Source organism: Saimiri boliviensis, chromosome 8 (assembly GCF_048565385.1).
Source record: "Saimiri boliviensis isolate mSaiBol1 chromosome 8, mSaiBol1.pri, whole genome shotgun sequence".
Classification (NCBI taxonomy): Eukaryota; Metazoa; Chordata; class Mammalia; order Primates; family Cebidae; genus Saimiri; species Saimiri boliviensis.
Genome location: NC_133456.1, coordinates 119,475,633 through 119,502,091, shown reverse-complemented (window position 1 = coordinate 119,502,091; position 26,459 = coordinate 119,475,633). Strand labels below are relative to the sequence as shown.

The window sequence follows — 26,459 nt, the reverse complement described above, 5'->3', positions numbered from 1 at the left end:
CTTCTAAAGAAAACAGAACAAAGTGGCATTTATGTTCGCAAAGGTAAGAAAGGTTCTCATTCCATATGTGACCAAAGTGCAAGATTCACAAATGCCAACTCCAGGCCACTTCCTCCCTCACAACTGTCAAAACCCAGCGGGAGAATCTGCAATGGGCCTCAGAAGAAGCCCTCTCCATGGTGAAAGGGCAAGGCAGCCACTCAAAGTGATAGCACTCAGGCCAGAACAGCTGTTCTCATGGGAACATGTGATCCATTTACAGGATCCAATGCTGGGATTTAGGCCAAGCAACAGCACTCAGGCCAGAACAGCTGTTCTGAAGAGAACATGTGATCCACTTACAGGATCCAATGCTGGGATTTAGGCCAAGCAACAGCACTCAGGCCAGAACAGCTGTTCTCAGGAGAACATGTGATCCACTTACAGGATCCAATGCTGGGATTTAGGCCAAGCAATAGCACTCAGGCCAGAATAGCTGTTCTCAGGAGAACGTGTGATCCACTTATAGGATCCAATGCTGGGATTTAGGTCAAGCAACAGACTCAGGCCAGAAAAGCTGTTCTGAAGAGAACATGTGATCCACTTACAGGATCCGATGCTGAGATTTAGGCCAAGCAACAGACTCAGGCCAGAACAGCTGTTCTCAGGAGAACGTGTGATCCACTTACAGGATCCAATGCTGGGATTTAGGCCAAGCAATTGCACTCAGGCCAGAACAGCTGTTCTGAAGAGAACATGTGATCCACTTACAGGATCCAATGCTGGGATTTAGGCCAAGCAACAGCACTCAGGCCAGAACAGCTGTTCTCAGGAGAACATGTGATCCACTTACAAGATCCAATGCTGGGATTTAGGCCAAGCAACAGACTCAGGCCAGAACAGCTGTTCTCATGGGAACATGTGATCCACTTACAGGATCCAATGCTGGGATTTAGACCAAGCAACAGCACTCAGGCCAGAACAGCTGTTCTCATGGGAACATGTGATCCACTTACAGGATCCAATGCTGGGATTTAGACCAAGCAACAGCACTCAGGCCAGAACAGCTGTTCTCATGGGAACATGCGATGCACTTACAGGATCCAACAGCAGGATTTAGGCCAGGTTCTAAAAATGATAAAATCCCCTTGACTGGGCTGGACTGAGGGACATGTTGCCCTCCATCATTTCGGTCATTAATTTGCACTTACATGTTACCGTCTGCCATTTAAACTTACCCAAATCAAGAATAAAAGTAAAACAGTGGCACAGATAGACACCTGAGGCAGCGGAAGGTCTCCGGTGCCCATTTCAGGCTCTGCATGAATCTGAGCATCGTGTGGGCATGGTGGCGTCTGCCCTCAGGACACTGCACATCCAATCTCATACCATGGTGGGGTGACCACTCAGTACAGGGCAAGCAAGTGCTGCCCAGCCTGACCCCACGGGCAGACTCGGCCCCTCCGTCCCGCACCCTGGCATCCATTCAACAAATACCTGCCCAACGTCCACTTTCCATGAGCAGGCAGCCAGGGCCTTGGGCGGTTTACATCCTACTGCAGGGAGTTGGGTGGAGACTGAGCACTGAGTAACCACCACCCAACTACACCTGTGGTGTTTCAGAGACAGGACACCAGGGAGATGGGAACCGGGACCACCTGACTCAGGGATTGGGAGAAATCCCTCAGGACCAGGGGTCAGGAAAGAAATCCCTCAGGACGCAGCATCCAAACTGAGCTTTCAACACCACCCGGACACGGCCTGTGGACTGTCTGATGAAGTGATCAGGGAAAATCCCTCAGGACCAGGGGTCAGGGAAGAAATCCCTCAGGATGCAGCATCCAAACTGAGCTTTCAACACCACCCAGACACGGCCTGTGGACTGTCTGATGAAGGGACTGGGGGAAATCCCTCAGGACCAGGGGTCAGGGAAGAAATCCCTCAGGACGCAGCATCCGAACTGAGCTTTCAACACCACCCAGACACGGCCTGTGGACTGTCTGACGAAGGGATCGGGGGAAATCCCTCAGGACGTAGTATCCGAACTTACCTTTCACCACCACCCGGACACGGCCAAATGTGCAGCCTGGGCAGAGTTCCCAGTGTAGACAGCAGCGTGGCCGCTGGGGAGCCCTGGCAGCAGGGAGTGAGGAGGAACTGAGAAAAGTCTGGGTTTGTGATCAGGGATTAGGGTCAACAGCCAGACAGCATAGCACGAGCCTGCAGGCCAGGGCGGCCATTGAGGTCTCAAGGGAAACAGTGTGGGGCTCAACTCTCACTGACCACAGGAGGCCACTCACACAACTACCCCACAGAGAGAGGCTGGGCCGTGCACACGGACCCCCTCACAGAATCCTTGGAACTGGTACTGGTCAAGCTGTCTGGCTGTTGGAGGAAAAGCAAGCAGGGCCTGGAGAGAATACTGGATCTGCATAAATCGCTCAAGACCAAGAAACGTTTCACGGACAATCACATAAGAAGTTGCTGTGAGAAAGAGGAACTGTATCTGAGTGAGGAAGATTTCACTGTTTACAACCACCACACTGAAATTTTACTACTTTAAATCTCCATGGTTTGTATTGTAAAAGCAGCGAGACTTGTTATCAAAGTCCACAGTGTCACTGAGCTATCCCTGAAGAGGGTGCCAGACAGTGGAGTCCATTTCCTATGTCTACCAGTTTAACTGGGCTAGCGCTGATGAGGGTGGGTCTGAACCGCAAAAGGGCAGGTGCCAAGTGGGCAGCTTCCCTAAACAGGGTCTTCTCCCTGAAAATGCTTCGGGCACACTCGCTGACCCTTTCACTGCACATATGATCCTCACATTTCTTCCTGGCTCCTGGCACTCTTTTCCTCAACTGGATTCAGGCACGCGCTCACTTCTGAGCCCTGACCAGGGGCCCCGATGCCGCTGCTGCCCTCCTGAGCCACTGGGACGCACCTGGCTGGCCTAGAGAATGGATTTAGGCCATTGTAAATCCCAATGCAGCTCATAACCCTGCATCCCAAACATCGTAGAAACACTTCTACAATACTTTCTGGAGAAATATGGATATAAGTGTTGGGGAGAAAAGGGTGGAAGTTAATCACAACACTCACTACTTCCCAGGGATAGTCCAACATGGTATATGCTCGCTCACACCAGCAGCATCTCCTGATGAGGGTTGGCAGGGGGACACAGGCTGGCTGGAGCCCCAGCCCACCTTCCTGAGTCCAGTGTCTGGGCCTGAATCAGGTGGCCTGGGCCATCCCTCCTCCTGCTTCCTCAAGTTTCCAGCAGATAAACTCTGAAATGGATCTCATGGCCAACACCCAGTGCTGTCACCTTCTCATCAGCTCCCCAACTTGCCCCTGAGGGTGCGAGGGCGTCAGCCAGGGGCTGGAGAGGAGGAAGGTGGTAGAGGCTGGGAAACAAGGCAGAGGTATCCTTTTCTGAGATCCCGATGGCCAATTTTAATAATAAAGTTTGCCTCTATGACTTGATTTTACCGATTTTTTTTTTAAGACAGGGTCTCACTCTGTCACCCAGGCTGGAATGCGGTGGCACAATCATAGCTCACTGCAGCCTTGACTCCTTGGACTCAAGAGATCCTCCTGCCTCAGCCTCCCGTACAGCTGGGATCACAGGCACACCACATCATGCCTGACTAACTTCTTCTTTTGCAGAGATGCGGACTCCCTTTTTTGTGCCCAGGCTGGTCTCAAACTCCTAGGCTCAAGCGATCCCCCTGCCTCAGTCTCCCAAAGTGCTGGATTACAGGCGTGAACCCCCGCGCCCGGCCTTGTACATGATTTTAAAACACCACATTTTGAAGTATAACCATGAACATGAATTTAAAAATTCAACCTCAATATGATTTTTTCATTCTATTGGAAAATGCATTGAACTCCCCTATTGTCTCACAAAATTCCTATATTCCAAATACTATCCACCAAAGTAATTTTGACCTTTGAACAGAATCCTTACCTCTAAGAACATACTCTAGGATTGACTGGTTTTTCTATTTCAACAACCCTAACTTGGCTCTTTGGGATGGAAATCTCAAAATTACTCCCTCTAGCAGATGACAGAGGCCAAGACTTAGCAGCTCACTCTTTAATGAGGTCTCTGACTGTAAGAAGACCAGTGACTCTAAGAGAAGCTTTATAATTTCTCATGCATTCTTCTTGTTTTTTAAGTGGTCCCCCAACTGAGAAAGTGGAATTATGAAAGCAACATTCTACCTTAACAGGAAACCCAGAACTGGGCCCTAACTCACAGGGACAGAGACAGCCTCTGGTGAGCTCTGGGCCTGCAGATTGCCCTGGCTGGAGCTCACTGGAGAATGAATGGGACCCTCAGGCTCAGGCCACGCCCTACGGGCCTATACAGGATGGCACTTGGAGGGTGGCCCCTTCTCAAATGTTGTCCCTGCTGTGGGGCTGGCTCTCAGCAAAGCAGCGCTCACCGAAACGAAAGTAAAACAGAGGCCGGTTCCCCGCGGTGCTGGCCGCCCGCTCCCGGGCCGCGGCTTCTCGGACGTCACACACCCCGATGTGAGCAGAGCGGAACGTTCTTCTCGGCGCTCCTTCACTGTGCTGCAGTCTACACCGAACCACGGCAGCTCCATTTGCTGCTGTAACAAGTTGAAAAAAAACTAATTAATTCAAACTTTAGTTTTTTTTAAATTTGTTACAGCGCTGAGCAGAGCTGCCGACCCCATGCAGAACAGCACACAGACCACCAAGGGGACCACACGGCGTGGCCACCCTCTGAGCCCAGCCGAGGCCGGGGCCACCGCGGGCACCGCAGCGCGCTGGAGAACCGTCCTGGGAAGTAGGGAACTGCTTCTGTTTCACTTTTGTTCGGCAAGGCACAAAAGTTAAAACCAACAGCGTCCGCAGCCTATGGTCAGCCCCCCACCCTTCCACAGGACATGAGGGTACCTGCAGAGGGGAGCTCACAGGGACAGGGCTGGGGCAGCTGTCACCACATGGCTCTGTGAGAAAAGAACGAGGGAGGGGGCGCAGGCCATCGGGGGATCCGCCCAGCACCACCTGAAGCCTCACGCCCCAGTATTTCCGCCAAGCCCTCTGCTTCCCTTCCCTCAGATTCCTCGGCATCTCTCACTGACTTAAGCCTCCGCTAAGCAAGGCCTACATGAACACATCCATCATTACAGCACTGTCTCAAAAATCCAGGTCAGAACAACGGGAAATGAAAACAAAACTACACATAGCAGATGCTCCACACTGAGCTTCCTGGAGTGCGAGCCCCAGGAAACTTTCCTTGCTGAGTCAACAGGACGCCGGACAGGCATCAGGGCCTCGAGAAAAACAGAACTGAGTTTTGCGCAGGTGTGGACACATGCATCCTTAAACCTTTTAAAACTTTGTTTCAACGATAAAAACTATGAAGTTCATTTTCCACCTTTAAAATTCATGTTGCTATTGTTTGTGTTTGAGGAAGAAACTGCTTGTATTAGCTTTAAGCCATTCCTCAAGCCTAGCAAATTGTCAAGGAAGGTCACTTTCCAGCTGACCTGAGCTTGCCTGGGAACTGAGGTGCTAGAATCCTAGTCTCATATGAGGTTCTTTCTCCTGAAATTTACAGAACCTGGCTCAAGTGCAGAGAAGCTCCAAGTCTGCACATGTAGAAACGCTGGCAGGGAAGCCATCACCATGTATGCTTACGACCACCTCCCAACACACGACAAACTTCCACGGTCTCAGAGTCCTAGGTGGGATATCGCAGGACTGTCTAGATTTGGCCTCCTCAGACAGCAACAAATGCCTTGGATTAAACCATAATCAATAGTAATAAATAACCCTCTAAACCAAGTATGTTGAAATCATAAATCATAAAGTGTATTTTTATGATTACAGCATTTTAAAGTAATCAACACAATATTGATCTGTACTTATACAGGACACACCTATTAAATTAGGCACATTATTAGAAAAATCCTATGTGCCTTAGACATTCCCACAGCATGTGTGATTGTCAAAGGAATTAGATGCCTGGCGCGTGAAGGCCAGGCGCCTTCTCCTGCAGACTCAGGAGTACAGAAACGTCTGCCTCCAGGCATTTCTCTGGCACGACGCATTGAACGCGCGAAACGAGATGACTCATGCTACTCATCAGGGTTACGTACTCGGAGGCTGCGGCAGGTAGGCTCCAATTAACTTTGACCTCTTCTTTTCATATCCTTTTTGTGTGATGTCACCTGCAAGAGAAGGAAAAAGAAGTTCAGCGTGGTCTCAGTGGACAGAGTTTATCATTCAGTGGCGCTCAAGAAGACACGGTCATCATGGTATCTTGTTTGCCTTATCATTGGAATATTAAAAACAAGCACTGCACACCATGTAATGTGACTTCCACCCCAGCTCTCGAACAAAAACCCACAGCATTTACATCACATAAAACTCCTATGTTAAACACACACCTGTTTCTGACCCCTTCCTGCTTGGTTTATCCGGCTGGGGTCCAGAATTAGACCCCGGCCACCTCATCGCCACGGGCTGCCACAGGAAGCCAACCCCGGCAGCGGGGGCAGTTGTTAACTCAATCGACAACTGATCCCGTGGCTGCCGGGGCCGGGATGGCCGACACCAGCACCAATCGGCATCTTCTTCATTAATGAGACATTTTCCAATAAGCCTGTCAGTCACAGGCACTTTAAAACCACCAGTGCTTTTAAAAAAATCAGTGATGAAGGCCAAGGGAAAAAGCCAAAGAACAAAGCCTGCAGAAACCCAGAGGAAGTGAGAAAGGTGCTGCAGTAAGGCAAGAATCCACACGTTAAATCCGACAGCTCGCAGACGGCAAGGGGGCGGCGCGGCAGCGGTGCCTTTCCGGGGCCAGCGCAGCCACAGGCCAGAGCCACCTCATCAACACACAGAGGCCTTTCCCAATCACAAGCTCCAGCGCACACCGAATACTCATTAGCTGCTCATGTTTTTGGAATCAGTTGTATTTTCTTCTGACGAAATCATCATTCCTAGAAGCGTTAAAAACTCAAGTTTTAATAAAAATAGAGCAAGCGAGTGAAATGTTATCACGATATACACATGAGCCAGTCAACCTGCTTTTCCTAGTGAAGGATGGGCACTGTTGGGGGGCAGCCTTTGCCTCTGCAGCCACCTTCACCAGCTCACTGAGGCTCACGACACAGGTTCCTGTCTCCCCACGGAACACAAGGCCAATGTCTGAACACAGAGCCACAAACAATACGACATGGAGTCCGTGTCCGCCCATCGATGAGTGTTCTCGAAGCTAGCTAGCTAGCTGGCCAGCACCAACAAAGGGTTGGTTTCTGCAGAAACATTAAAGCTGTGTGCGGCGTTACGCATGCTGGGCACTCCACGCCCGCAGCCACTGGCTGCCCACTGCAGAGACTGATTGGTCGCTTTAGGAAATGCCTTGTTAACCCATTTTACAAAGGATGTCCAACGTCGGAACCACAGAGGCAGCCGCGTGCACATGTGCTCTGGAGCTCAGGGACGAGTTCCTGCCTCAAATGCTGGCTGTGAAGTCAGTTTCACTCTTTTCTCCTATAGACTGCAACGCCTGTACCACCACCACCAGAGAGAAAAATATCTGGTTTTGAGGAAACATTATAAAAACAATCTGTAGAGGAAATAAGATGCCAGAAGCCTGGAAATTCTGTCCCAGCCCATCAATCACAGGAGACCTGGTTAACCGGTAGACATATCCCCGGCCATTTCACTTCAACTCTCTTGAGAGCAGAATGACAGAGGAAGAGGCATCCAGCTTAGGGGGCTTGGCCACTCAAGTTCCCCTCTTCTGTTGCACAGAACCTACGAGGACAGAGAACCCCCTACCCCTACCCCATCCACACACTTGGCCTTGGGATCCCCTATCCTGCTGCAGAGAAGGTGGGTCCTTCCACCTACAAGGACAGAGCAGAAACCGACCCCATCTACACGCTCAGTCTTGGGATCCCTGAAAAGGCAGTATAGCCGATGCACTGTTCTCCCTGTGGTTCCCAGCCTGGAAGGTGGCGGGGAAGAAGCTGCTCCGCCCGCTCTGTCCCGTGCTCAGCATCTAGAGGAGTCACCTCCACAGCCTGCTCCCTGCAACTGAGGAAATACCCCGGTGAACAGGAAAGAAAGGGTCAGAAGCAGATGGAACACAGCTGCACCCCGGATGATGATGGGCAAGCACCTGCTCCACCACACAACACGTCAGGCAGCTCTCCCGGCTGACCGCCCCGCTGTTCCAGTGTCCCGGTGGCTCTCCTGGCTGACCGCCCCGCTGTTCCAGTGTCCCGGTGGCTCTCCTGGCTGACCGCCCCGCTGCTCCAGTGTCCTGGTGGCTCTCCCGGCTGACTGCTCCAGTGTCCCGGTGGCTCTCCTGGCCGACCACCCCACTGCTCCAGTGTCCCGGTGGCTCTGCCGGCCGACTGCTCCAGTGTCCCGGTGGCTCTCCTGGCCGACTGCTCCAGTGTCCCTGTGGCTCTCCCGGCCGACCGCCCCACTGCTCCAGTGTCCTGGCCTTGCACAATTCTAGGATCAAGTCCCATCCTGAAAGCCCTGTCTACACCCAGATTTCAGCTCCCAAGTCTCACTAATTTCTCAGTTGACCATTTAAGGGTGGGGAGCTGCTCTTCCTTAATTTTCAGTTGAGGGTGGCGTCACAGAAAACTGATGGTGAACTCTGTCTCACTTCAGAAAGCTCAGGTTGCCAAGGCCCCCAGCAGAAGGAACAGGTGTGTTCCTCCAGGCCCATGGCTCCTCTCCCCAGGGAAGTCATTCCTGCAGGCCTAACTGCCCACATCTTCTCACGCTCCTCACCACACAGGCTCTGCAGTGAATCTCAGGATGGAGACGGGCCAGACACGAGGAGAAGCTGCTACTGAAAAGCAGGTGTTTGGCTTGATTTATATCGAACCTCCAATCAATCAGCAAAGAAAATTTCCAGAAAAGACTAAGAAATCCTAGGTTACGATCATCTCTTAAAACCTAGGAGGTGGGAAGGGCGGCACCACTGAGTCACGTCTACGCCCTGCACTTCTCCCAAACCAAGGTCTGCAAGCTAAATCTCGAGGCTGAGCCCAGGCTCCAGGCCACTTCCTGAGATGCCCTGTGCTCACAGCCTGCTCCTTACGGAGCTGCCAGGCAAGACAGAGTTCCATCCAGCTCTTCACAGGAGGGTTTGCAGGGCCCATCCCCAAAAAAGACATTATTTAATCCTTACGACAACTTATTTTACAGATGAGAATTTGAGGTACCGACAGCATTTACGCTCCTTGCCCAGGACCACAGAACTAAAACACAGGTCTGTCCAGCTCCGAAACCTTGTCCCATGAAAACCACCCCCAGTCTTCCACTCTAAAGCTGGTGCAGTGTCCAGAGTCTACACCCTGGCTTTCTGGGCCTTCCTGGTACATTCACACCCCTGCACATTTTCCCCACTCCATAACCTGCCTGGGAAGTGCCCCTCTCCGAAGGAAGCAGGACTCTACTTCCAGCTTTGCCCTCTCCCAGCCCTCCACCCTGCTTGGTTGACGCCTCCTGGTGCCCACGGCACCCATCACACAGTACAGCTTGTGTGACGTCGTGGATGACTGTTTACCACTTAATTTTTAACACACACGCACAGTTGACCCTTAAAACTGGACAACGTCCCATAGAACTGCACCTCGACCCGGCTGTTACAAACTGAAGCCAGTGTGCTCCTGCACGCACTCACACAAGTGCATACACCCACAGACGCCTGTGCCTGACGCGGACAGACCCGCAGATAAGCGACTGGCTGGGAGCACTGAAGACCGAGGCAGACGTGGGAGATCACCTGCCTGTTCAGTGACTGGGGGGCAGGCCGAGGGGAAACTTAGGACAATTTTATCACCGAAGTGCAGAAGACAATGGCTTGATGTGTGTGCTGCCCCAAAGTGCCTGACGCCGCGGCCCCTGAGACCAGGCTCACTCAGCACCCGAAGCTCAGGGCTCACAGGCTCTTGCTACGTTTTCATGGAAAAAGTCCAGTTATTTTTAACTCTGAACTACCTCAGCATCTGGCAGACAGAGCTCCAAAAGATTCCCATCAGACTCACTGCAAGTTTACACGAGCAAACCTTCTAGCAGCGGGGCTTTGACAAGCTGTCCTTTACTCTGAAGCAACCAGTGTTTCCTCTGCGAATACAGTAATAGGTAATAGGCAATACCCCAGTAAGACCAACTCACCAGCAGAACACTGAGACACAGGGAGGATGCTTGTTTCCTTCCCCAAATGGAAGAATTCTTTTTTTCACTTTGATTGCAGTCTGGAGTTTCAGGGCAAAACCCAGTTCTTAGAAAAGCAAGGAAAGGTCTGCCCGGTAAACGCAGGGTTAAAACGACAAGGGGACACCCAGCCCTGTGGCTTGGGGGCCCTTCCACACCAGCCAGTCTGGCCCCATGCAGAGCCAGTGCTATCCGAGAGCCCTGTGGCCCTCAGGGACGAAGGGAATGGGCCATAGAGCTGCTTCCACTGTGGGGCTCAGCTCCGAGCACACAGACCCACTCGGCAGGGATGGTTTCCATGCGAAGTGTCAGGAGATTATTTAATGCTGGAGTGAATGCTGTATATTACAAAGCAATTGTTTCCATGTTCGGAATTCTACAGCCGTCAGGAGCCCTGGTGCTGCTGCTCCCCCGAGCCTACTGCTTTATAAGGAACTGGGAGACCCCGGAAGGCACTGCCCTCTTAGCAAGGCTGAGTTTTTAAAATCTCCGATAGGCTTCTTAGTTCTCCAGCAGAAGCTGTAGGCCGGTAACCACTCCTGCGTGTACCCCTCACCTGCACTGGGGACGGGGGAGGAGGAGCTGGGATGTCCTCTCACCTCAGCAAGCTGAGCACAGCACGGGCCCCCTCAGGCCAGCTAACTAATGTGGGTCTCATTTTTCTCATGGATAAAAAATAGGTAATAGCACCTATATACCTGCTACCACAGATAGAGAGCTCAAACACATGGGATGTGAGGGTCTCAAAGTACTAAGGATGCAAGGAAATCTTTAAAAAATTCAACAAGCACTCATTCAATACCTGTTACACATTCAACCTGTGAGAGACGTCCGAGTCAAGGGGGGACTCATGAACACAGACCTGCTGTGCAGTCTTCAAGGCCACAGGAATCGCCCCTTCGGGGCGGGGGGCAAAGAAGATGCCCCCCGGAAAACCAGGGACTAGGGAGAAACTCAAAATCCCGACCCCTTGAGAACACAGTTGTTCTGCTTTGATGTCAGCCACCATCTTAGGACCGCGGACGCATAGGCTCCCGTGCTGCTGAGACGCTCCAAGCTCTGGGGCTGAGGCTCCTGGCCACACACACACCCCAGGAAGCAGCCAGAAGGGTTGCTACAAGAATGCAAACATGGTGAGACGGCCTCCCCAAACAGAGTCAGAGGCTTCTCACTGCTGCTTGGGCTGAGACCAAACTCCAAGTCCTTCCTGACCTGCCCCTCCACCTTCACTGCTCTGCTGTGGTTCCACCTGCACCTGCTGTGCCCATTACCGCCTCATTCTCACCAGCCCCCTGCACATTTCCAGTGCGAGTACAGTATGGGCAGCTTAAATTCCATAAAGGTCTTTTAAATAAAGAAGCCAGGATAAACATAAAGCCTGCACTGGGATTCATCCATTCATCAAAGCTTTCTGTTTAATAAAAACATTATTTACTGTTATTTAGTGCCTAGTGCCCCCATACTCCAGATGACAGAGCAAGACCCTGCCTCAAACACACACACACACACACACACACACACACACACACACACACTCACACTCTTAACGGCAGGAGCAGAAAGGCAACATTTAATTAATGGCAGGAGCAAGAAGGTTTTAGACACACCGTTGCATTCAGATGTCCAGGTCACTTCGAGTTTTACCTTTTTGGTTTTCTGAATTTGTACTGTCCCCTATAGCTCTTCTATCTGGTATGTTAAGAATTCCAGTTGGAAGGGGGATTAAAGGAAAGAGCTTGGAGTCCATTCTACTTTCAACACATGGATCAAAAGAACAGGAGAAGCATCAACAGAAGTTCACACTACCACAGCAGTCTTGAAAATAAGCTTCTGATGTTAAAAGAAAACATCGTAGTACTAACAGTCCCTGAAGGGCTTAAAATACGAACGCCAGTGAAATTTTTAACAATTCGAAGGGAGGGTGCAGTGTGCATGTGGAGCAGAGGCTTTGTGAGTCTGAGGAGATTCCAGTCCTCCTGCAGCCTCGCAACACCTCCTCCTTCCTGTCCCTGGAAGAGTGGGGGCTCTGCACGAGGTCTCCAGAGACGCCCAGCGGTAGTCCTGGCCAGTCGGAAGATTTGAACATACCACTTTCACACAAAACCGCTGTCGTAACTTGCTAAAAACTCCTCAGGCAAGCATAATTTCTCCAGCATGTTCTGGGAGTTGGAAATCCCTCCTTCACACAAAAAAGGAAAAAGAAATCACCCTCTGCAGAAGGGCAGCTCTGAGAAGACTCTGCTGGTGTTACGCTCAGCTCCTTACGTTTCTCATGATGCTGATTCTCAGTTTTCCAGATCTCAGGCCTCACTGGTAAGTTGGTTTTACTGGATATTGTATTTAGATTTTCTGGTGGTGGGGGTAGGGAGAAGGGGCAAGGTAGGGCTGATGAGGCCCAGATTCCATGATTTCTAGCTAGATATTTAGAAGCTGAAGTATAGAACAGGACCCAGCATGGCCCAGTCCTCCCTGTGGGCTCTTCTGAGATGGCCGCTGTGGGCCTCACGGCTTGAGAGCAAGGCTCTGGCGCTCCACCCTCCGCTCCCCAACAGAAACAGGGAGAGACCCCTGAGAGTTTTTCCTTCAGATTGGGAGAGAGCACGAACCTGAGGACAGGTGGATGGGGAAAGGATGGAGGCTGATTATCCCCCTACAAAGCTGGGGTCCTACTGCAGACTTACAGACAATATGGCATTTAAACGTGATGGATTTCACAAGCATGATCATCCTGCTTTCGCAGATGACAGTCTCAGCAAGTCCGAGACGCCTGGCAAACGATGTCACCACGCAGACCGCCTGGCCCTGTGCTGCCGTCCCACCCCTGACTACAGGAGATCCTTCAGATGCCACAGCAGGGAGAATGTCACAGCCCTGCTGAAGGAGGGAAGGACAACTGGATCTGAAAAGTTACACGGGACCACCCTGAGGTGAGCAGTGGATCGGTCTATCCGGATGGCAGGCCACGGGGAACGGCTGCAACCCCACGCCACATGACCCACTTCTGCATCAGAAAGTGCTCTCCGGGAAACAGGAGAACCGCTAAGGCTATCAAAGACTGAATCGCGTTGACAACAGTGAGAAGTGGGCTAACTTCAAACAACACAAAAGTGCATGCCGTCCCAAGTCCTAAACCCCGGGAAGAGCACATCTCTGGCAACAGCGCTCCACAGACACTGTGTTCACGCCAGAGTCAGAAGTGAGCAGTGAGCACTGGAGCCAACAGAGCCTCAACTTTCCACAACACATCAAGCACTGTCTTCCTGTTTTAGAAGCACACACCCCCTTGCCCAGAGTTTGACTTCAAGTCTTTGCAAAATCATTTAAGCAGCTGTAGAGTAGCTATGACTTTCTGCTCAGGGCCTTTTGAAGTCAAAGTGCCCAAGAGTCAAAGCAATCCAAGAGGCTGTACATCCAGTCCAAACGCAGCGTGAGAGAGCAGCGCTCAGAGAGAGGTGTAGTGAGTGGTCAGGCCACCTGTGCCCGCATCACAGAGCCAAGGGGATCTAAGAACGTAAATTCTGCAGTGTTGGCAAAGATGTGGAGCATGCAGTTGATGGGAGTGCAAATTAGTGCAGCTGCTGTGGAAAATAGCATGAAGCATCTTCCAAAACTAGAAACAAACCTTTATGATCCAGCAATCCCACGTCTGGGTAGATATCCCAAGGAATTTAAACTAGTGTAACGGAGAGATACCTGCACGCTCATGTCCACCGCAGCGCTACTCACAATCACTTAGATGTGGAATTGACCTACATGTCTGTCAGTGAATGAACAGATAGAGAAATCATGGCATACAGACACAATGAATACTATTGACCTTAAAGAACAAAATCCTGTCATTTGCAAAAACAGACCTGGAAGATATTATGCTAAGTGAATAAACCAGGCACAGAAATACAAATACTGCATGATCTCATTTACGCAGGGCATCTAAAAGAGTAGAATTTATAGAAATAGAGTGGAATAAGGGTTACCAGCGACCGGGGATGTGGACACAGGGAGATGCTGGTCAAGGGCACACACTTCATGAAAAGATGAGTAAACTCTGGAGATATAATGCACAGTGTGATAAACACAGTTAATAACAATATATTGTCCCCCTGCAATTCAGTCAGTGAATGGATCTTAGGTATTCTCACCATACACACAAATTAACTACAATGCACAGCGTGGTGGTAACTACATGTAGTTAATAACATGTATCGTCCGCCTGCAATTCAGTCAGAGAAGGGATCTTACCTATTCTCACCACACACGCAAGTTAACTACGATGCACAGCATGGTAACTACAGTTAATAACAATGTATCGTCTGCCTACAATTCAGTTAGAGAAGGTATCTGAGGTGTTTTCCCCACACACAGGAATTAACTACAAGGTGAGGAATGTGTTATTAATAGCTTGAATTCAGGGAGGAAAAAAAACCCTGAAATCCTCCCCTTCCCCCTCCCAAAGAATTATTTATAGATTTTGAATGGTCTACGTGGAAAAATTGTTTTTTCTAGTGAGTGAGTAAGGCGTGCTAAAGTACATCCTTCAGTGTCCATGGGTGAGGGGTCCCAGGGGACCAGGATCCCAAACTCTACAGATGCTCAAGTCTCTGATAGACAATGGCACAGCAGACAATGCACAGAACCTATGCATGCCCTCCTGTGTACTTTAACTCTCTAGATTACTCGTCATACCCAAAACAACGTGAGTTCTGTATCAACGGTGGTTGTACTGTATTGTTTAGGGAATCATGAAAATGAAAAAGTCTGCACATGTTCAAAGCAGGTAAGAGCATTCTTTTCTTTCTGAATACCTTCACCTTCAGTTCGGCTGAATCTAGGGTAATGGAACCCACCGACCTGGAAGGCCAACTCTACATCTTGGAGATTTTTAAAATTCAACAGGCAAGGGGAAAGGAATACAGGCTCTCCCCACCATGCCCCTCAGTACTTCCTGGAGGTTCTGCTGTGTTAGCTGCTTGTCTTTTGACCAACTTCAGAATGAATCTTCATCCGCAACAGGGCAGCTCTGGACAGAGGGAAGCAGGTGTCCTTCTCTCAAAAACTGTGTTTGCTGCAGCAACAAGCTCAAGACCATGTCTTCTTCCAGACGTTCATCCTGAGGAATCCGAACCATATGTAGGGAAGATCAGTCCTGCCACATACAGCAAGTTCTTAGACCCAAGGAAACGAAACATGTAGCCAGGGCTCCTCTGACACACACAAGGCCACGCGGAGAACCATGGGTAGAGTCAGGGCATCCGGCTGGTCCCACCACACAGATGGGACGCAGAGGACGAATTTCTTGAAGAAACAGTCATACATTTGGATTGAAATGCAAAATGCAAGCACCAAAAAAATAGCTGTTTTGGAACAGGCTGGGACAGGGAAAATAACTGTCATGACATTAAAAACCTTTTTTTTTTTTTTTTTGAGACAAGGTCTGCTCTGTTGCCCAGGCTGGAGTGCAGTGGTGCAGTCATGGCTCACTGCAGCCTTAACCTCCCAGGGTCAAGTGATCCTTCCACCTCAGCCTTCTGGGTAGCTGAGACCACAGGCGGGCACCACCACACCTGGCTGACTATATATTTTTTGTAGAGATGAGATCTCACTGTGTTGCCCAGGCTGGCCTCAAGCTCTTAGGCCCAAGTGATCCTCCTGCCTGGGCTTCCCCAAAGTGCTGGGATTACAGGCATGAGCCACCGAATCCAGCCTCTGTCGTGAATTTTATAAACACAGTACTTGAGTGTTTTCCGACCTCTTGCTATCCAGCCGGCTTCCCTGGCTGTGGCGATGGCAGTGCTGCTGCTGTGGCATTGATCACCTCTTCAGGAAGGGCAGGGAAGCAGGTGACAGGGACGTGGTGTACCCGGGGAATGGCCCAGCCCTAACAGGAGATGCCTCAGCTGAAGGAAGTCCTCAGAGCGCCCGCATCTCCACCGATCCCACTCGCCATCGGCAGTTTGGGCCACGGAAGCAGGCGCCAGAAGAGATGCTTGCCTCTCCTCGGGGTCACATCCAACAGACCCCACCCGGGACATGTAGAACAGGGCAGAGTCACACTCATTTCTCCCTGCTGCCCAGGAGGTTCTCTTAGGAGCTCGTCAGAAATGCACCTCTGCCAAGGGATGACTGACTTCCATTTCATTTACCTGAAATGAAGTTTCTGCCCATTCCTTCTCAGCAAATGCAATTTTTCAATGCAGAAGTCAGCTCACCCCAAGACTCTGGGCTCAAGTGTGCCCTGATCTCCATCCCTGAGTACAAAACCTCCTCTCAGCTCCAGGGTACCTTGGGAAGAGTCAGGACCCCACTCACCATCCTGCAGCAACACCCCAGGCCTAAAAAAAAAAAAAAAAAGCGTCTGCCATGCGGGCAAGTTAAGGGGGCAATGAGCATTTGTTGAGTCCTGCGGTTAATTACAGATAAAACATGTTTTTTCAGAACTGTGAATTCGTATTTTCTATGATGTTATTTATCTGCATGCCAAAATTTCTCACCAATGCTCCTCTGCGCTGCAGACGACTGCTGACTTCGGAGAAAAACTGCTTTCCTTGAGGGATTCTCTGCCAGTTTTCATGCAAGGCACTGACTCTGAAAACTCAGTCCTATTAATGTTTTTTATCCTTTTTCACACATTGAAAACGGGCTGTTCAATGAGAATGGCACGGCTGAACCCCCGATGGCAGGCAGCTGAGGTTCGCCACACGCTGTGCCAACTGACCCCTTGTCAGCACCACGGCCTGACAGCGGCACTCATACTGCTGCCTTCTCCCTTTGCGGGCTGCTGGGATGCACCCATCCATTTTCACGCTGCTGTAAAGACTCTGGAATTTATAAAGGAAAGAGTTTGATGGACTCATAGTTCCACATGGCTGGGGAGACCTCAGCAAACCGACGTTCACGAGGAAGGTGAAGGGGAGGCAAAGGCATGTCTGACGTGGTGGCAGGCAAGAGGGAGGAGCCCTCCACTCATCAAAACACCGGATCTCGTGAGAATGCCTCACAGTCACAAGGACAGCATGGGGGAATCTCCTGGGATCCAATCGCCTCCCACCAGCTTTCGCCCTTGGCACGTGGGGGTTATGGAAACTACAATTCAGGATGAGATGTGGGTGGGATATAGAGCCAAACCTTATCAGGGGCTTTCCTGATACCATTTTAAAGAACTCTGAAATATCCAGTTACCATTCATCCAATTACTCACTTTATCAAAGAGCAAGCATGGATACGCTGGCCCCTCGAACCTGTGAATAGCCTAGGTGCTGACTAGGACTTATCTCCAGTAACCTGGCTCTGCCACCCTGGGAGCAAGGTAGGAGCCCAACCTCAAGCCCAGCTCTTGCTCAGGTGGGTTCCGAAGGCAGACATGGCTACTGAGAGCAAGTTCAGGCCCAGGGAATAGAACCGAGGACCCCTCAGCAAGCGCAGAGTCCTGCAAGCCTTCACAGGAGATGTGGGTTCACCTGGGCCCTCCCCTATATCTGTACATCCCGGGGAACCCTGCGAGCAATGCCCACCAGCTTCCCTGACAACCACATCCCTGCTCATCAGTGTCTGGGGCGAAGGCGGGTTCAAAGCCCTGCCTGTCTCAGGAGCAGGGCCCACGGCTGCTTCCATGTTCTCTTCCTGAGACCTATGGCCACCAGCCCCTGGCTTCTCTGTCAGACATTATCCAGTACTATTTCCGTAGGTCCTGTGACCCCACAAATCTAAGATACTCGAGGAGAAAGTGATTACTGCTTAGTAATTAAACACAAATACTGCAGCTTTCACTTGGCCCTTGCTTGGAAACACTGTACGTGCACCTAGACTTTATGTGAGAATTTCCAAATGCCATAGAAATTATCCTGGACTTTATTTCCTCATTCATTCATCCCTCAAATATTTAATCCCTACTGTGTGCCATATAACAGAGTCTAGTACATGAAACAGAAATCCTACACAACATAGAAGCCACACACAAAACAGAGAAACCATACACAAAACACAGACACAGTATCATCAAATGTGTGCTGGATAAAAGACTTTAAAAGTTCAACTTTAAAATGTTTTACAAGCTGGAAGTAAAGGGATGCTTAAGTCAATGACTCCAGTGATTTTCTTAAACAAATCACCCCGTCTGGGTAAGAAATGGAAAATAACGTGAGGCAGGCCGGGTCCCACCAGGACAGGAATGACAGCACCATCCTCCCCTCACAGGTTCAGGACTCAGCAGATGCCAAGAGCTTTATACCACCCTTAAAGCTAAATGTTTCTGACAATCTTGCTTTCTAATATAATAGTTCAGTCCTGAAGAGGCTTGCAGTGGATTTAAGAGGTCTGAGGTTTTCTTTTGGAGAGTGGAGGGGGCAAATGACTGATGAGAAGACGTATGTAATCGGCTCGAGTTATTCCAGAGAAGTTCATACAAAAGTGACAACTCTCTGAGACCAGTGAGCTGGGGGCATCCCTCCAGGAAACACTGAGGCTTCCTGTGCACAAATTCACATCGCGTCAAAAATACCCCAAGCTGCAGGGAGGAAAGCAGAGACAATTCCTTGAGCAACACATAAATGTGGTAAGATTTTGATGGCTTCACTAGCTATTTAAATAGTAACGGTGATAATACGAACTTTAATTTGTGGAAGCATCCTTTCTAAAAGATTCTGCCCAACCTTTATTATATGAAATAAGAATATACTTTATTCACAAGGCAAACAAAGTAGAACGTATCTAATCCTATACTCCCTGATACACTAAGAGAATTAGAACTTGTCAGCAAAGATTTCTGCTTTGCAATACTGACTCCTACAATAAAAGAATCAAACCCCTGTTGTTTACATAAGCACATGTGTATTCAAGGATTTTTATTATGTCTATGAAGAGACATGCATTGGTACCCTGTATCCCAATTATAGAGGGAAGATGAAAATATCCAATCAGAGAGAATGGGGGGTGGGTCTTCATTCAAAGTGGAAAAAAGAGGCCGATAATCAAAGTGCAAAGCAGCCTGAAGAACATGATATTACAAGGTAACTTGCAGAACAAAACAGCCCAGACAAGCAAATGGACTGGCACAGAGAAACACAAACGAGAGTAAAATCACATGTAATTCAAAACATGAGCACTGCAGTATTCATTCAAGAATATGCATTACATATCTACTGCACGCCAGGTGCCATGTCAGGTGTTTGGCAATATCGGAACACCAAATATAAAACTTCTGCACCCGCACGGCACTTCAATTCCCAGCCAGGTGCACTGGCTCCCTGTGCGTTGGGAGGCTGAGGTGGGAAGACTGCTTGATCCCAAGAGTCTAAAACCAGCCTGGGCAACACAGTGAGACTCCATTTCTACTACATTAATTAATTAGGTGTGATGGAATGCACCTGTAGTCTCAGCTGCACAGGAGACTGAGGTGGGAGGACTGCATGAGCCTGGGAAGTCGAGATTGCAGTGACCTCTGACTGCACCCCGCACTCCGGCCTGGGTGATAGAGACCCTATGTCGAAACATTCAAATTCCCACATAATTTTTACACCACCAATACACCACGCAACCATCTTCCCGATAAGCTCAATTATTTCCTGGTCAAGGCACAGAATGTGAAGATACTATGAGGTGCATGCAGAAACTAAACCTGCATGAATTTTTATCTTTTGCTAAAATGAGATCTGGGTGAACTAAATAAAACCACCATGAGCGTTCCAAGGAAAATAATTTTCAACTGAAGTGAAGCAAAAATTAAAATCTATGAAATGCAGCCAAAATAATGATGGGATGTAAGCTTGTAGCATGAAAGGTACATATTTGAAAAAAGTAAGGTCTCAGGTCCATAACCTAAACTTCTATCTTAATTTAAAAAGGTAAAGTAAACTCAAAGCCAGTAAAAAGAAAGACACCATAAAGAGCACAAATCAAAGACACTGAAAACACAAAGAAGTAAAACCAAAAGCCTACATATAAAAATTCCCAAGGAATCTATAAAAGTTTAAGTCCCAGATGCAATACCTGAGTTTAGCGAGGTCACAACATAGTCAAATCTTACTTCTACATACTGGCAATTAGTATTTGGGACCTAAATTTTTAAAACAATACCATTTACAGTAGCTGTATAAAAGCCACTTAGGTATAAATCTAACAAAGTACGCAGAGAATGTGTATGAGGAAAACCACAAAATACTGATGTAAGAAAGAAAAGAGCTACATCAACTGAGTCACAAGTCGGAGGAGAAGCAGCAGCAGTCAAGACGCCAATTCTCTCTACACCAACCTACAGACATATCACAATTCCAACATAGATCCCAAGAGCACTTTCTGTAGACACAGACAAACTAAGTTACATGAAAAGGAAGAAACAGAGGACAATAAACACGCCAGTCACAAAACTGGCAAAGATCGAACAGATACTTCAATGAAGTAGATCGATGGACTGCAAATAACCACCACAGGGAGCTCACAGAAACGCCCAAAGAGAGTAGCAGTGCTACTATATATAAATATAAAAAATAAAATAAAAACTTTGACAAAGGAGAAACAAATGGAATCAAGGGCTACAAAGATGTATTTTAGAGCTGGAGGAAAACGATGGAAGTCTTCCTTGAGTCTTTCTCTGAGAGCGCCACCTGACCACCCAGAAGTCACTGACAGACCCAGAACTGGTGGGCACTAACCACAGCTTCCAAACAGGTGAAAGTCATTTGAAGAACATCCAGAAACATCCCTGTGGCTCTAACCTTCTGCTGTGCTCAACTCGGAGTTATGCTGGGGCCTCCATATGCACACTCAGTCTGCATTTGTAAACCACTTTTTAACTCTCTCAGGACAGGGCAGCTCTTCTGTGCCCCTACCATTTTCATCACGGTTCTATACGCACCTGAAAAACTCTGCTGCCTACGTCAGACATTTTGTCTAAACCCATCACTGTCAGTTAACCTAAATTTGCAAGCATTTATTTCAATTCCAAGTCCAAAGACTCATTTCCACAGTAACTATTTTACCCAAGAATTAAATCCAGCTTGCTGACCACACTTAAAGTCAACTGCTTTCAGCTTCTGGGTTATAGATAAAATTGGTCTAATTATGTAAACAGAGAGGATTTCACGGACATACTCCCTCTCCATTTCACGACACATGCAGGCGTCACCTGTAGCCTTCAATCCAACTGCCTGCCCACCCAGAGCATGAAAGACCAACAAAGAGTATTTATCCCCATCTCCTTGAGCTGGAGACCCACAGCACCTCAATCACTGTCCAATCACTGCGTGGCAAAAGTTGGTTCTAACGCCCCATGGAGAATAAAGGCCACACCAGAAAAGGCGTGCAAGGGAAGTAGCTGTCTGCCACGGGGCTCCCACCTGCAAGATGGCATACCCATGCCGGCGTGCCGAGGCCAGCCCTCGATGTAATGCATACCCTGCCAACACAGAATGATTCCAGGCACGAACCACCTGCAAGTCCTGGGAGAGAAAACCCAGCAAGCAACGTTGCCGTCAGATCTGCAAGTGTGATCCCCAGGATGGCCACGTTAGTCTGGGAGAGCAAGGACGGGACTCTGAAGCCGCAAGATGACCGGGCAGAGAAGCACACACAGGCTCCATGACCAAGCCATGAGTAATGAGATGAGACGCCTCCCCGAGTTCTGTCACCTTGCCACTAAAAATTTAGGACATCTTCCTTTCTCCTAAGAAAGCATAAGGCCTGAGTAACAAAAAGTGACTGCTAACCTGGTTCTTTTCAGCCTCATAATAAAAGACAACAACCCAAGTCACTAAAATGTCACACCCTATGGCTGCATCATGGCTTTTATTGCATGTCAAACCCTCAGCTCCAAGCAGCAGTGACTCTAAATCGTACTCAAAGAGAAGAGGTGAGCGCTTTAGTCTGCATTTCTTAACACTCAAAGCCGCTTCTATAGGAGCTCATGCAACTTTCAATGATAGGTTTAATCATTCATTCATTCATTCATTCAACAAAACCACCATGAACCCATGGGATCCCCACCACCCTGCCCACTGAGGCATACTAGTCTGCTGAAGCCTGTGTCCACACCCGTATTACTGCAGCCGAGCACCCTTCCTGGAACCGTGCATACCTCCCCAAAAGAAAACATCTGTACAGAGAACAGTGACATATCCAGTTGTGTTTGGAGAAGCAATTCCAATCATAGATGTTTTAAGGCAACAGACTAATAACTGGCCCCTCGTCAATACAGAGTTATTACCTTTCCAGCAGTAACTCCAGTCCCTCTACAAGGATACAAAGACACACACAAAGGAGCTCAGGAGGCCGGGAGAGGCTGTTGGGAAAACAAGAGAAAGTACAACACTTCAGGAGCAGAGAGGGGAATCTCCACCTTCTACTGCTACAATTTGTGTCTTAGTGATGAAGGCAAGGGGCAGCACCCTGCCTGAGGCTCTCGGCTGATGCCCAGCTGCACTTCCTGTGTGCCCTGACGCCAGGGAAGATGGAGGCCGCCTGCCCAGCTGTGCTTCCTGGTAATAAACAAGCTGTCAGCTGTGCTTCCTGTGTGCCCGACACCAGGGGAGATGGAGGCTGCCTGCCCAGCCATGCTTCCTGTGTGCCCTGACACCAGGGGAGATGGAGGCCGCCTGCCCAGCCGTGCTTCCTGTGTGCCCTGATGCCAGGGAAGATGGAGGCCGCCTGCCCAGCTGTGCTTCCTGTGTGCCCTGACACCAGTGCAGATGGAGGCCGCCTGCCCAGCCGTGCTTCCTGTGTGCCCTGACGCCAGTGCAGATGGAGGCCACCTGCCCAGCCGTGCTTCCTGTGTGCCCTGACACCAGGGGAGATGGAGGCCGCCTGCCCAGCCATGCTTCCTGTGTGCCCTGACACCAGGGAGATGGAGGCCGCCTGCCCAGCCGTGCTTCCTGTGTGCCCTGACACCAGTGCAGATGGAGGCCGCCTGCCCAGCCGTGCTTCCTGTGTGCCCTGACACCAGTGCAGATGGAGGCCACCTGCCCAGCCGTGCTTCCTGTGTGCCCTGACACCAGGGAGATGGAGGCCGCCTGCCCAGCCGTGCTTCCTGTGTGCCCTGACACCAGTGCAGATGGAGGCCACCTGCCCAGCCGTGCTTCCTGTGTGCCCTGACACCAGGGGAGATGGAGGCCGCCTGCCCAGCCATGCTTCCTGTGTGCCCTGATGCCAGTGCAGATGGAGGCCGTCTGCCCAGCTGTGCTTCCTATGTGCCCTGATGCCAGTGCAGATGGAGGCCGCCTGCCCAGCCGTGCTTCCTGTGTGCCCGACACCACGGGAGATGGAGGCCGCCTGCCCAGCCGTGCTTCCTGTGTGCCCAACACCAGTGCAGATGGAGGCCGCCTGCCCAGCCGTGCTTCCTGTGTGCCCTGATGCCAGTGCAGATGGAGGCCGCCTGCCCAGCTGTGCTTCCTGTGTGCCCTGATGCCAGTGCAGATGGAGGCCGCCTGCCCAGCTGTGCTTCCTGTGTGCCCTGATGCCAGTGCAGATGGAGGCCGCCTGCCCAGCTGTGCTTCCTCTGTGTGCCCTGACACCAGGGGAGATGGGAGCCACTTCTCCAGATGCATTCCCTCTAGGTGCCCCTGACACCAGTAGGATGCCTTGTGGGCCTATATTGACATTTGTAGCATCACCACCTCCTGTAAAAACCCCCTTTTAGAGGTAGCAGGATGATGGGGCAGGTTTTTTCCTGGAGAAGTAAAGATGCTGAGAAACCCAGAGTTTTGGAGCAGTGTCTGAGACTGTGAGCAGTTGGCCAGAGGGGATTGGGAACGCAGGTGAAAAAGTAAAGGGGACCATGACATCACATCAGGCAGCACAAGGGGGTATCAGTATTCCTAGAACCACTTTGCATTGTGTGGCACTTACAGGCTTCAGCACGCTGCCCATGCTTGTTACCTTCAGAGGACACATTTAAGTAACCTCGACTCATTGCGAGGCAGCTGGAGAGAGACTGCTGGAGACCACCAGCCCGGAGTCAAGCCTCCATTACCTCCTGCTTGCAGGACTTCCGCATGAAGCTGACACATCCAAATGTGCATAAGATTTATAAAGAGCAGACAAGCTCCATGACATCCTCTGATGTCATGGAGAGACATCCCTGAGAGGGAAGCTGTGCAGTGTCGGGCTGGGACAGAGCAGCAAGGGAGATCAGCCTAAGGCCTGGGTCAACGCAGCCAGGAAATCTCAGGTAGACGGCCCATGTGTGTAGCCTTCGGGTCTGAGGCCTCCAACTGTCCATGTGGCTCCCACAGCTCAAGTCCCGTGTGTGGTCATGACCCAGGGCAGGGCCACTCACATGGCACAGTTCATTTCAAATGTAATTGGGGTGCTGAATGATACATCAACATAGCAGAAGAGAATCCCCAGAACCCACTTGCAGAAGGCACTCACCAGGCCACTCCCAGCAACATACACGCTGCGCCAAGAGGCTGGGCACTCCTGCAGTCTACACCTGCATCCCATCCCCCAACACACAGTGGCCCCCAGCACATCCCACTTGCCAGCTGGAGCCCCCAAAGCAGGAAGGAGGTGCTTCGCGAGCCACACAACATTCCCATTTCACACCCAAGAAATAAGCCCCTCACCGAAGTCGGTCCCACACCAGCCAGCTGTGCCTGATCAGAGGTGTGCGAGGTTCCCTACCTGGTCTCCAGCTATGCAGTCAGAGGTGTGTGAGGTCATGGACCCAGTCACACACCGCGCCTGATCAGAGGCGTGTGAAGTTGTGGAACCGGTCACTCGCTGCGCCCAATCAGAGGGGTGCATGGTCACAGACCTGGACACCTGCTCTGCACAATCAGAGGCGTGTGAGGTTACAGACCTGGTCACCAGCCAGGACTTGTGCTGACATTTCCAGTGTCATCCCGGCTTCCTTCAAAACTTGAAAAATCTTTAGATATTTCCCAAAAACTTTTGAAAACAATGCACATGTGCACAGGTGAGCTTGTTCCTGCACATTCCTTTCAGTACAGAGGATTCAAGATCGGAGGTTAGAGCACTCCAGCCCAGTGCCCACATCCCATCCCATCTGCAAAAACTTGGGCGCAAGCAGCCCCCTCCGAAGCCACCTGGAGCCAGTAGCAGGCCAGGGACTCAGGCCCAGTATCCTGTCAGTTACACTGAACAAAATGTCATTCAACACTGGCCATGCACCTACGTTTTAATGTCTAAAAACCATATGTAAATCTTCCCAAACAACTATAATCTATGAGAGATTTTACAGCAAGAATCTTTAAGACATCAGAGACCGATCAGTCTTGACCTACATCACAGCAGACACTGCCCAACTTGACTCTGACCCTAGCTTTGTGCGAAGGCAACCGTCACCTGGCCGTTGGGGTGACCACAGCCCAGGCACAGCTCCTGTGACCAGTGATGCTAACGCCCAGAGCAGCTTCCAGGAAAGCGGTAAACCTTCCATGTCGTCCTCTCACTAGAATGGCCATGTATAAATCAGCCACCTTTCTGTTATTCTCCTGCCATTCCCAAAGAAGGGGTGAGTTAAACTTCTTCCTTCTCCACGGGCCCAAAACACGTCACACCTGCCCCGACGCCAGGCTCATCTACTTCATCCTGGGAAACACACACAATTCACAATCAGAAGTGCACACAATCAGGCTATCCACCATCAGAGGTGTGCACAATCAGAGGCTGTCCACAGAGGCATGCACATTCAGAGGCTGTGCACAATCAGAGGTGTGCACGGAGGCTGTGCACAGAGGTACACAATCAGAGGCTGTGCACAGAGGCACGCACATTCAGAGGCGCACACAATCAGAGGCACGCACAGAGGCTGTGCACAATCAGAGGTGCGCATGGAGGCTGTGCACAATCAGAGGCGCGCACATTCAGAGGCGCACACCATGAGAGGCTGTGCACAATCAGAGGCGCGCACAGAAGCTGTGCACAGAGGCACGCACATTCAGAGGCGCACACCATCAGAGGCTGTGCCCATTCAGAGGTATGCATATTCAGAGGCGCACACCATCAGAGGCGCGTAGCGTCATGCACCATCTCCACGTCCTCATCAGAAGCTGTTCCTGACCATTTACCTGAGGCCAAGTTTAAATGAGTAGCCCAGGTTGTAAAAGACTTTTTTTTTTTTTTTTTTTTTTTTTGAGACGGAGTTTCGCTCTTGTTACCCAGGCTGGAGTGCAATGGTGCGATCTCGGCTCACCGCAACCTCCACCTCCTGGGTTCAGGCAATTCTCCTGCCTCAGCCTCCTGAGTAGCTGGGATTACAGGCACGCACCACCATGCCCAGCTAATGTTTTGTATTTTTAGTAGAGACG

The 26,459-nt window shown here is 50.2% G+C and overlaps 1 protein-coding gene across 5 annotated transcripts in view; it reads right to left on the bottom strand.

Moving 5' to 3' along the window:
• DIP2C (disco interacting protein 2 homolog C) overlaps positions 1 to 26,459 on the bottom strand; it is a 387,558-nt gene that overhangs the window by 175,139 nt on the left and 185,960 nt on the right. For 2 of the 5 annotated variants that reach the window (XM_010349712.3, XM_074405141.1), the window contains exons 2-3: positions 6,111 to 6,182; positions 4,425 to 4,592 (exon numbers count right to left, since the gene is read on the bottom strand). In XM_010349712.3, coding sequence (XP_010348014.2) covers positions 4,425 to 4,592; positions 6,111 to 6,182 — 240 coding nt within the window. The remainder of the gene's footprint in view (positions 1 to 4,424; positions 4,593 to 6,110; positions 6,183 to 26,459) is intronic. The other 3 variants (XM_010349711.3, XM_010349713.3, XM_074405140.1) reach the window with 2 other exon arrangements.